The sequence below is a fragment of the Aspergillus terreus genome, genomic scaffold (assembly GCF_000149615.1).
Source record: "Aspergillus terreus NIH2624 scaffold_6 genomic scaffold, whole genome shotgun sequence".
Lineage (NCBI taxonomy): Eukaryota > Fungi > Ascomycota > Eurotiomycetes > Eurotiales > Aspergillaceae > Aspergillus > Aspergillus terreus.
Window position 1 is genome coordinate 463,264 of NT_165929.1, and position 12,103 is coordinate 475,366.

Here is a 12,103-nt window from a genome sequence, read left to right on the forward strand (position 1 = left end):
AATATGCACTTGATTAGAAAACAACTAGAATTTGCCAGCATCAACACCAGTCCAGCCGTCATAGTTGAGTAGCATAATTATGCACAACTAATTATACCGACTTTGACCTTTTTGGGTAACCGACCCCGACTTACCCAAAAGGGACCCCGTCGGGTCTATAAATCCATCATTCATCGACCATAACTAAACCTCCCCCTACCCATGACCAAAACCCAAAGCTTTTAATTGCTCAACATGTCCCTTTCTTCAAGGTCCGTAGGCCAACACGGCCCCAAAGTCCCTGCCGTCGGTCTCGGCTTCGGTAGCCTCGCTGGATTTTACGGCGCACCAGGTACACTCGACGAGCGACTGGCCTTGTTAGACCACGCACATGCCACCGGACTGCGCTTCTGGGATTTGGCCGACATCTACGGCGACAGTGAGGATGTTGTCGGGGAGTGGTTCAAGCGGTCGGGCAAGCGGGACGATATCTTTCTCGGCACCAAGTTCGGGCTTCAGCGTCAACCGGACGGGAAGCACGCCTTTCGGTCTGACCCCGAATATGTCAAGGAAGCCTGCGAGAAGAGCCTCCAGAGACTTGGCGTGGACAGCATTGACCTCTACTACTGCCACCGGGTCGATGGCGTCACCCCGATCGAAAAGACCATCGAAGCCATGGTAGAACTGAAGAAGTAAGTCTTCCCACTAGTAGACTGTGCAAGCAACTCCGCTAACCGTCGGTCTTACAGCCAAGGAAAGATCCGGTATATCGGCCTGTCAGAGGTCTCGGTAGCCACGCTGCGGCGCGCCCATGCCGTCCACCCCATTGCTGCGCTGCAGATGGAATACAGCCTGTTCTGTCTGGACATTGAAGAGTCGACCTCTGGGATCTTGAAGACCTGCCGCGAGCTAGGCATTACTGTCGTTGCGTTTAGCCCTATTGGCCGTGGTGTCCTGACAGGCCAGTTCCAGTCCTACGCCGACATCCCAGAGGGTGACTTGCGCCGGATGTACCCCAAATACGCAGAGACCAACTTTCCCAAGATCATGGAGTTGGTGCAGGGGTTGAAAAAGGTGGCCGATGCACACGGGAGTACCCCGGCGCAGGTCGCTCTTGCGTGGCTGCTGGCGCAGGGAGAAGACATCATCCCCATCCCGGGGACCAAGTCGACCGCCAGAATGGACGAGAATGCTGCCTCGGCGCAGATTCGGCTGAGTGACCAGGAAGTGCAGGAGATTCGGACACTCGCAGAGCAAACCAAAGTCGAAGGGACTCGGTACCCTGCTGCGTAAGTATTTTTTTATTCTTTTTCATGACCGTTCTCAATTAACTGGACATAGGGTTATGGCGACTCTCTGTGATGATACGCCCCCATTGTAGGTGCAGGTGGAGTATTGGAGTATAGATACTACATAGCAATACCAGTGTATGTAAATTTGCTAGGCCATATGTACCTGATCCTTCAGTAAATTGCCATCATCCGAGGTAACTCCTTCTCTTTTGTGGCAGCTGTACATCCTTTGACCTAAATGTGTTTTTTTTTTTTTTTTTTTTTTTTTTTTTTTTGTCTCAGAAACACTGACTTCGCGAGAATGACACTGTATAATCCAATCCTCGGACCTTAGTAGAAGCAAATCTGCATCCTGGACTATTGTCAGAAATATCAAGAGATCCTAGTAATGTGGGCTTACTTTCGACCGCTGAAGATCAGTCCTTGCAACCCACAACAAACGCTGAGATGACCAATATCAGGCATAGTCATGATACTCTTCACGGCTATGTTGAACACTTTGACTTTTCGGTGCACCCTCTGTCAGTTTATTTATAAACGCAGTAAGTGCGAGTCACCAACTAGTTGTATCCTAATACTTGTTGTTTTCTATCAAGGACGCTGGCAGGCCTTCGCCTAGCGCACCATCCGTAGCTGCAGATGTAACAAGTTAATCGTAACGAACACTATCATGTACTGAGCTTCTACTATGTTTATATACATAGATGCGTGGGGCATGGTTAATTGAAATAGCTTAGTGGCTAGCACCTGATCGGGTCTAGCGTAGGTGACTCAGTTACGGACCTCTGTCCAATATATCTTTTGAAATTGAACATCTATCACACAATCACATATATAGATTGGCTCATCGTTACCTACTACCAGCAAGATGTCCCAGCCAAACCTATCAGACCTTCTCAGAACAGCTTCAGTAGACCTGGCCCCCTACGAAGACCTCTACAAGTACTTCCACGCGCACCCCGAACTCTCCCGCCAAGAACAAACCACCTCAGAAACACTCGCAGCGCATCTCGCCCGCCTGAATGTCTACGAGCTGCACACTCACATCGGCGGCTACGGACTGGCGGGCGTCTTCCGCAACGGCACCGGCAAGACCGTCCTACTCCGCGCCGACATGGACGCCCTCCCCGTCAAGGAGCTGACAGGCCTCCCCTACGCCAGCACGGCCACCATGCGCGACGCCGACGGCACCGTCAAGCCCGTCATGCATGCCTGCGGCCACGACATGCACATCACCTGCCTCCTCGCGGCGGCAGAGACGCTCGCGCAGCTGCGGCATGCATGGCGCGGCACGCTGATCGTGCTGTTCCAGCCGGACGAGGAGCGCGGCGGCGGCGCGCAGGCGATGGTGGCCGACGGGCTGTACGACCGTGTCCCCGTGCCGGACTACGTGCTCGGCCAGCACGTCATGCGAATGCGCGCGGGCAGCGTGGGCTCGCGGGCGGGCGCGATCATGGCCGCCGCGGACAGCATGAAGATCACGGTGTTTGGGCGCGGCGGGCACGGGTCCCAGCCGCATCAGACGGTGGACCCGGTGCTGCTGGCGGCGCATATCGTGGTCCGGCTGCAGGGGATTGTGAGTCGGGAGATCGACCCGGGCGAGCTGGCGGTCGTCACTGTCGGCAGTCTGCAGGCCGGCCAGACGGAGAATGTCATCGCGGACCGGGCCGAGATCGGGGTGGACTTCCGGTCTGTCCGCGGGGAGGTGCGCGAGCAGATCGTCGCGGCGATTAGACGCATTGTCGAGGCGGAGTGCGTTGCCAGTGGCTCGCCTAGGCCGCCGGTGTTTACGCCCACGAGGCGCTTTCCGCCTACCGTTAACGACGGCGACGTGGCATCGCGGGTGGCGGCGACGTTTGCGACGCACTTTGATGACTTTGATGCGGATGTGCCGCGGACTAATGTGAGTGAGGATTTCTCGACCCTGGCCACCTGTCGCGGGATCCCGAGCTGCTTCTGGCTTCTCGGGGGCATTGATCCGGAGCTTTGGGATCGCGCGCAGGCGGAATCGCGCATGGAGGATATCCCCGGGAACCATTCGGCGCTGTTCGCGCCTGTCATCCAGCCCACGATGAGGGCTGGGGTGGATGCATTGTGTCTGGCGGCTTTGACTTTCTTGGAGAAGTAGTAGGACGTGTAAATGATGATTAGATTATATACAAATATGCAAATGAATCATGACGATGAATGAACTGAAGCCAACGTAAGACCATGCACACGAGGTGCGCTTACCGACCGAATATTCTCAATTCGATCGGCCTCAGAACCAGATACATGGCACCTGAAAAAGCAAACGCAAGCTCAAAACCAACGTCCCCGCCAAAGGGTAGTGCACCGGCGTGCTTAGCGATCGGTCCCACATACCACGACTGACTCATGCCCGTGATCATGCCTGCAATACCAAAGCAGAAGGCAATTGCAGCGGCAATTCCAAGAGGCAGTTTATCGGGCTTGTCATACAGTTCAGCGCGGTACCCGCCGAACCCGCGCTTGAACACAAAGTGATCAGAAAGCGCGATGGCGCTGTAAATAGCCAGCCAGTAGGCGATGAAGTTCATAAAGTTCTCCAGGATGGTTTCGAAATGCGAGTATCCGGGAATGCCAATGGCGATGGTGGCGCACGAGCCCAGAATGGTCCAGATAAACCGAGGCACCCGCTGGAAATGGCGATTCAGGACCTGCACGGTGGGAGCCACCGAGTAGATGTTGGGGCAGTTGTTCGCGATGATGGAGAGGGCCAGGATGACGAGGCAGAACTTGCCGAATCCGCCGAGCGGCTCCAACACAGCCCACAACAGGCCTCCGTTCCCGGACGTGTTATATCCCTCGATGTATTTGTTGTTGCCGCCGTTAAGATCGGTGGCGGTCATGACGGCGATACCGAGCATCTGGCAGAAGAGAAGGGGGATGATGAGTCCGAGCCAGGTGGAGAAGAAGACCTTGCGGCGACTGCGGGTAGCAGGCTGGTACACGGTGTAGTCGGCGGCGTAACTGGTCCATCCTGTTGCGAATCCGTAGACAGTTGCGCCAAAAGAGAGAACACCGCCCATTTCGGACGTTCCGACCTCCATGGGCAGGTTCATGAAATCCCCGGAGTGAGCGAACTGGCCGAAGACGATCATGAAGACGATGAACGTCGGAATCCAGCTCCAGTATTCGTACATATGGACCACCTTATACCCAGCGAATGTGACCAGCATTGTGCAAAAAACGATGATGAGGATACCTGCGAAGCCCGGGACATCGCTGTTGACTGCATTGAGGAGTTGGGCGCCGACGATCGAATTGGCCGAGGACCAGCCGACACAAGCGAGGATATTCAGGATGGCGACTGCGGTCCGTTAGTGTTTATGCCCCAAAAATACAAACCTTGCTCGAGAGCTACTCACTGAACTTGGTAGGCCACCATCCAAACCAGAACCGTGAAAGCACCATCTGTCGCAGACCAAAGGCCGGACCGAAGCAGGAAAAGAAGCCAACGGTCATGACGCCCAGAAGGTTGAAGAAGAGATCGACCAGGATGGCGTCGACAAAGCCGAGGTAGAACAGCGACTTTGCGAGGACACCAATGGCAAACGAACTGACCACCATGTTGGCCGCCAACCACTGCGTTGGGTCAGTTGGGAGGAGCGGTCTTCACGGCTCGACGGGTTGGTCGAGCCAAAGCACACAATCGATGCAATGAGGTCAGGAACACACCATGCTGCCAATGTTGAAGTACGAGGTATCAGTCTGCTCGTCCGCGGGCACGCGCTCGATTCCTCGTTGTTCGATATGAAGTTTTCCGGCCAGGCGCTGGATCCTGGCGTAGAGGGAATTGCCGTAGACGAAGCTCTCGCCGGGTACAGCTCCATCGCTGTTGTCATCCACGATTGATTTGGCCGTCTGAGGGCCTTTCTCAAGGTCCTGCTCCGTCCTTCCGAACATTGTGTCGGGCCGTATTTCGACGGGTTGGAAGGAATCCAGACAGAGGGGAGACAAAGATGGAGACCAAGAACGGTGTCTGGTGGACCACGGTGGTGTAACCAGAAGGCAAGGGTAGAAGAAGCCAACGAAAGCAGTCTCACATCCTCTCTTCTTTTCTCTTTTTTTTCTCTGGACGGAAGACGGAGACGGTCTTAATATAGGAAGCCCGGAAGAAGATAATTTCTAACCGGATTCCACTCGATGGTGGACGGCCCACCGAGGGCGAAGAGATCTCAACGAACTTCATGATTGGAGCGAGCAGTCGGGAAGCGACCGCGACCGCGTCAGTTCCATCCGAAGGACCGGTCCCTGTCGCGTGTTGAGAGGAGGAACATGACTTTTTTTGTTTCGAGAACCCGGTGGGTCTGGTGCTAGTCAACCCTAAGCTTTACCTCACCAAGCCAATCGAATAGACGTCTACCGGATAATTCATTCTCCATTGGATAGTCGCATGAGCTTAGCACCACATGGCCCCTCACTGACCATACTGCCATTGGTGGAAGCATCTGGAAGACCCACGAGGGCCCCACTCCTGCCTGTGATAAGGGCGCGACTGTTGATAGGGCACGCGATGTTGCCTCTTATCAAGGCTGACCACTGGCGTCAGATACATAGCAACACTCCTTGATAGGTTATCATCCGCATCAGCCATTTATCTGTACTCTAAACTGCTTATGGTGAAGGATCCTTGCAGGATCCTCGCTCTGACCCCTTCCCCTCAATCATCATCGGTCAACCCCGATCTTCTCATGGATGGCAAGAGATAGCCCTGTGTACCTAGGGTATCATCTCCCTTGCTGAACGCTGCCTCAGACTACCTAGGTATCTTCCCACGTCTCTAGTCAGTCCCCCGTCAACTGTCACAGTCATCATGCACAGTACTTCCTGACCCAGCCAATGCACTCCTTGCGTCTGTACGCCAGGAGTGGCTGCCACAAGGCAACCACTGTTGTACCCGGTACATCTGCAAGGATAAGAGCTGCTTCCCCGGATTTTGGATCCGCACTTCGGAAACCTACGTGTGCAGGGGGATAAGGCGGTGATCGCCGTCTCCATATCATTCCCTGGGTATTAGGCATGTGCGAAGCTTTGCTTAGTGGATATGTTCGTTATCTGCATCTGCAGGGTAACCCTGACCATGGAATGATGCAGGCTGATTGGGCAATTGGCTGGCTGTGCGTTGGATTATATCTCTCCAACAGATGTCAAGAGTCTCAAAGATCGAGGCATGATAGTCCAGGATTGCTGCCGAAGCAAATTGTCACATCTCGTATCTGGGATATTCAAGAGTCTTCAGGAACAAATACCCAGATGTTGCAATGAATCCTTCATTGCAGACTTGGAAACCCGACATTGATGCGTTCCCCAGTCTCCCTTCCGGACTAACTACGGAGTACTGAGCCCGCAGGGTCAACCTCGTATTGCCAGAACGATGCTACTCATGCGGGAACTACCTTACTTATTTTACTTCTCGAACCCCGCAAGGTCTCAGCCGCGGCATAATTTATTCATTCTTGACGCTGTTAGGCAGTCACAAATTGCGTTAATCCTTAAACACTTGGCGTTTCGAGTTCAATCTGTCTTCGGCTCGGAGTTAACGTATGAGGCTTCCTTGCCTTCAATTGCTTTCCAGACAAGCGATATGTAGATCTGGGCTTTCATATAGGGGTCTTGGCCAACCAAATTGGCATTGGTGCTCTCTGGCGGAGATTGTGGGCTTCAATTTTCCTACCCGTCTACACATGGAAATAAGCGATATGGACGGGATGAAGGTTAGAAAGATGCTCATATATTGTACTCGATGCAGATACTTTCAATATCGCTACAGAATCCTGTTACGCTGAGCAAACGAATCCAGCATATCCCAAGCGAGTCTGGTATTTGTAAGACATGTCACGGATACAGGAAAAGCTCGCCCTCGTGAAGAAGTGCTCTAAGTGCTCTTTTTTCTAGTTAAAACGAGGTACGACTAGGATGTCATCTTATCTATATACCACTACTAATTGAATCAGGCCTATCAGGCTCATATTTAGAGCGAGGAACTCCACAAGACCAGTTGCAAACTTCTCCAAGACCCCGATTCGAGTGGCGTATTCATCCTCAACTGGGGCCAGTTCGACAATCATATTAGCTTTCTCTCTTTGTCAACATTAAGAAGTTTCCGGCAAGCAGTAGAAATAGGCAAGAGGCGGCGAAGGTCACCAAGAATGTCATAGAACTCCGACATCTTCCTATCAATAAGTACTATGCGACCGCCCTGATATCACGGCAATCAGAATCCAGACTTTCCAGATCCAAATTCTCCTCTTCTCAGTTGAAATCGCAGCAATGCCTCTTCATATTCCTCGGGTGGCTGCACAAACAGGTTGTCGGCGGCGCACTTCAGATTGATTGCTGTAGGGCTGTCTTCCCCCTCAATCGTACGTCGCGCCTCGTATGCCCTTGTCGAGAATCAAGCCACCAGCTGACTATAAGCATCACCGTAGATGTTGGTTAGGCAGAAGAAAGCGTCATTCTGTCAGCAGTGAGGCAGTTTACTTCATTTTTGACGATAGCTTCTAGGGCTTCAATTCTGGAATTGCCTGGAGGTACTGAAAAACGGAGCTTCGGATAATATGTAGATGTGTGCCCTTGGCTATCCTTTCTGCCGCAATTAGTCCCTTCCCTTGTCCAGTTATTGACCGGATAGCTGATAATTTGCTAGAGCTGGCATAGATTAGCCTCCGAGGTCGAGCTAATTCGCTGCCCTTGATTTCGTTATGCTCAACGGAATTATTCGGAGGCTGTTTTCTAGCATTGTGACTGGGTCGAAGTCACAGGGGTCGAGCACTGTTGGTCTGCGGTTGGATGTTCGCCGCTACCATCCAGAAATCGTGGTGTTACTCCTGGCGGGCAGTGTGCTGGTCGTGTTCCCATTCCAAGAGATCCGTTTCATGGATTCGATGATCGCCGTTTAATGGGTGATGGTGTCCTTCAGGTTGTTGATAAGATGATGGACCTCCTTGGTCGTGACTCGGCAATTGTGGTCGCTGATGTCCACAAATTCAGGGTTCGTGCGGGCCGGTTGGCGAGCACTTCTCCATGGCGCGGGCTCCTTCTGAGAGCTCGAGTTCTTGTGTGTTTGGAGGAACGGGTTCGGACGTTACTCCCGGGCGGGTCTGCCATCGGGCCGTGGTTAGCGCCCGCTCAGTACACAACAAATTTGATGGCGAATTCACACCAGCAGGGTTATCAAACCGTTATAGAGGTCGTGGGCATATATAGACAAGATTCTCCGGGGAACATGATTAATTAGAAAAGTATGTCACCCCCAATCTGCTCTTTACGTCCAATATGAATCCTCGCTGGACTATACGGAGCACAGGTCGGGCTCATTGTTCACGGATTGTTTACCGACATGTGCCAAGGTCGATCAAATATCCACCTGGGCAGGTAGAAAAGAAACTATATCTAAGGGTAACAGCTGCTTTCGCAACCAGCTGTAAAGCTTTTTCGGCACATTGTCAGAAAAGGCCGTCTCCTAGGGGACTATTAGTTCCTGAGCAGGCCGTGGCCATGAATAGGCCAAATTGACTGCTCTGAATCAGTTACCTGTACGTGATTTGGTTTGCATTACTCGACCTGTTATTGGGCCGCTGGGGCCGAGATCCCGCAAATGAAAGAGAGCCCGGAGTTGGACCACAACTCCGAATCCCGTTTTAGGCATAGTACCTTTCCGTACTAGGACCTTTGCTTATGCACCCTCCTTTATATGAATCACGCCTGCTCGAAACAATCCTTCTTCTGACAGTGTTGGTGCCTTGAACCCGTTGTATTCGATTCTCCATCTTTCTCTATTAATCCCCTTTCTCCCCCCCTCAAGGCTCGACCTGTTTCATTCCCCATGCACGTATCCACGAACATCATGTTCGCGTCGAGGATCCGATCGAGAGCTCTGGGGTTGCACCCACGAGCCCGGTTTGAGAATACGTACGTAAAATCTTCCCTCGCAATGCTTCTCATTCCCTCCTCAAAAAAAGACAAACACTAACAACTATCGTTACTAGTCGTCTTCCGGCTTCCACTACCGGGCGCCGTTACAAGTCCGACGAGACCCTCAATCGGGTCTCCTCGAAAATCACACAACCCAAATCTCAGGGTGCCTCTCAAGCAATGCTCTACGCCACCGGCCTCACAGAGGAAGACATGTCCAAGCCGCAGGTCGGTATCTCCTCGGTGTGGTTCGAGGGTAACCCCTGTAACATGCACTTGCACGACCTCTCCGCCATCGTGCGCGATTCCGTGCACCGGGCGGGTCTGGTCCCAATGCGATTCAATTCAGTTGGAGTGTCGGATGGAATCAGTATGGGCACAAAGGGAATGAGATACAGCTTGCAGAGTCGGGAGCTGATCGCCGATGGCATTGAGACGGTGATGAACGCCCAGTGGTATGATGCGAATGTGTCGCTCCCGGGTTGCGATAAGAACATGCCGGGTGTGTTGATGGCGATGGGACGCACGAATCGACCTAGTATCATGGTCTATGGCGGCAGTATCAAGCCCGGATGCAGTGCAAAGGGCCAAAAGCTGGACCTGGTTAGCGCGTTCCAGTCGTATGGACAGTTCATCACCGGCCAGATCGACGAGAAGGAGCGGTTCGATATTATTCGCAATGCATGCCCCGGCAGAGGTGCCTGCGGTGGCATGTACACGGCCAATACCCTGGCCACGGCCATTGAGACTATGGGTATGACCGTTCCCGGTAGCAGCAGTTGCCCGGCAGACGATCCCAAGAAGCTGGTCGAGTGCGAAAACATCGGCGAGGTGGTTAAGACTATGCTCAGGGAAGATATCAAGCCCAGGGATGTCTTGACGCGTCAAGCTTTCGAGAATGCAATGATTGTGGTGAATATCCTGGGTGGCAGCACCAACGCCGTTCTGCATCTGATTGCTATCGCCGACTCTGTCGGTATCAAGTTGACCATCGATGACTTCCAGGCCGTGTCTGACAAGACACCGTTCCTAGCTGATCTGAAGCCATCTGGAAAATACCTTATGAACGACCTATACAACATCGGTGGCACACCAGCCCTCCTCAAATATCTTCTGAAGGAGGGCCTGATCGACGGCTCAGGAATTACTGTCACTGGCAAAACAATGAAGGAGAACGTGGCCTCATGGCCCGATTTCCCTGCCGACCAGGACATTATCCGCCCCCTCAGCAACCCTATCAAACCATCTGGCCATCTCCAGATTCTTCGCGGGTCGCTGGCACCGGGCGGTTCCGTGGGTAAGATTACTGGCAAGGAGGGTCTGCGGTTCGAGGGTACGGCCAAGTGCTACGACTACGAAGATGCATTTATTGAGTCCCTCGAGCGGGGCGAAATCAAGAAGGGCGAGAAGACGGTCGTGATTATCCGGTATGAAGGCCCCAAGGGTGGCCCAGGAATGCCTGAGATGCTCAAGCCCAGCGCGGCCATTATGGGTGCCGGTCTGGGCCAGGACGTTGCGCTTCTCACGGACGGAAGATTCTCGGGTGGCAGTCACGGATTCTTGATCGGACATATCGTGCCGGAAGCCATGGAGGGCGGCCCGATCGCCTTGGCCCGGGACGGTGACCGGATCGTGATTGATGCTGAGGAAAGAGTGGTTGATCTGGATATCCCGACTGAAGAGCTCGAGAAGAGGAGGAAGGAGTGGAAAGCACCCCCGCTCCGATACCAGAAGGGAACTTTGAAGAAGTACTGCACGCTGGTCAGCGATGCCAGCCATGGATGTGTCACGGACGGACCGATCTAGGTATCCCGTCCAAATGTACGAAAACAGCAGGTAGATGAGAAAAGTCCTAGTACACATGTCTCAAGTTTTCATCCTAGATAACTCTCATATCCCCTTAGACCCTGTAAGAACAAATGTATATTATGATATTAGTAGCCCGAATAGGAAGCACTTATGTGATTGTCGTCAAGACTTTCGACTCTAGTGCTCATAAGACAGCAAGGAGCCGAATGAGGGCAAATGCCTAGCCGCATGTAGAATCGGGGATGCTCAGGCTAATCGGAATTTCACGGCCTTCTTTCTTTAGCCAGCGAAGAATGGAGGGCTGCCTGTGGTCGTTGCTGACCACTAATACATCCCTACCCGCAGTACCTTCCGTTCGACCGCCGCTTTGACAGCCTACTCTGATGAGGCAGGTATACCCTGAGTATCCACTTTCCGTATTAGTGACTTGCACTTCGGAGGCAGTACACAGCTAGGTTGATAGGGGTCCGGCCCAGACCGGTCCAATCTGAGGGGCAGCGAAGGGGTGCCTAGAGTTTAGCATCACCTCTGCTGCGTTGGATGTTTCAGTGGACACTACCAACGGCCGAGGTGCGGCTAGAAGGATCTCGTCTGCATTAGATCAACCAGGTAAGCTTTGCTGACGGGAGTACTCCGTGATGAACTTTCTCTGCTGCATGATTCGATGTCTTCTGGCGATCACTCGTTTATTGTTCGGACAACTCCCCGATCTCCGATACCGGCTGCCGTGAGAGATGCGAGCAATGATCCGCTCTGATTCAGCCTGAATCGAGACACCGAACTAATGCACGGAGCAGGTGGCATCTGCCCCTGTCTTTGTGGCGAGAACGGACCTAATCTAACCGCTGCCGGCTAACTAGCCCTACGGTGATCTGCATACCTACTGATTATCAATATCAATGGAACATTCACCGGCTATTCCTTGGCTGCCATTGGTACGGATGGCGGAATGGCCCGCAGGAACAGTCCCACTTGGATCCTGAATATTGTTAGAGCTATAATCTGAATAAGCACTAGAGTACCCCGTATAGTTATCAACTCGACCAGCCATATACGCTGTAAGACAAGGATCAGGTCTAGTGAAC

At 52.9% G+C, this 12,103-nt stretch overlaps 4 protein-coding genes across 4 annotated transcripts; 3 read left to right on the forward strand and 1 right to left on the reverse strand.

The window, feature by feature from the left end:
• Positions 1–234: 234 nt before the first annotated feature.
• ATEG_04412 (uncharacterized protein) lies at positions 235–1,449 on the forward strand (the record flags this gene model as incomplete). Its single annotated transcript, XM_001213590.1, has 5 exons — positions 235–671; positions 729–1,268; positions 1,321–1,356; positions 1,397–1,406; positions 1,447–1,449. 5 exons carry the CDS (start codon positions 235–237, stop codon positions 1,447–1,449), a joined length of 1,026 nt encoding a protein of 341 aa, XP_001213590.1.
• A 690-nt stretch (positions 1,450–2,139) lies between these two features.
• ATEG_04413 (M20 family metallopeptidase) lies at positions 2,140–3,399 on the forward strand (the record flags this gene model as incomplete). Its single annotated transcript, XM_001213591.1, has 1 exon — positions 2,140–3,399. One exon carries the CDS (start codon positions 2,140–2,142, stop codon positions 3,397–3,399), a length of 1,260 nt encoding a protein of 419 aa, XP_001213591.1.
• A 377-nt stretch (positions 3,400–3,776) lies between these two features.
• Positions 3,777–5,198, reverse strand: ATEG_04414 (uncharacterized protein; the record flags this gene model as incomplete). The annotated part of the gene is made up of 4 exons (XM_001213592.1): positions 3,777–3,794; positions 3,926–4,602; positions 4,661–4,877; positions 4,971–5,198. The coding sequence occupies 4 exons, from the start codon at positions 5,196–5,198 to the stop codon at positions 3,777–3,779; spliced, it is 1,140 nt and encodes a 379-aa protein (XP_001213592.1).
• A 3,943-nt stretch (positions 5,199–9,141) lies between these two features.
• Positions 9,142–11,015, forward strand: ATEG_04415 (dihydroxy-acid dehydratase; the record flags this gene model as incomplete). Its single annotated transcript, XM_001213593.1, has 2 exons — positions 9,142–9,206; positions 9,284–11,015. The coding sequence occupies 2 exons, from the start codon at positions 9,142–9,144 to the stop codon at positions 11,013–11,015; spliced, it is 1,797 nt and encodes a 598-aa protein (XP_001213593.1).
• Between the last annotated feature and the right edge of the window lie 1,088 nt (positions 11,016–12,103).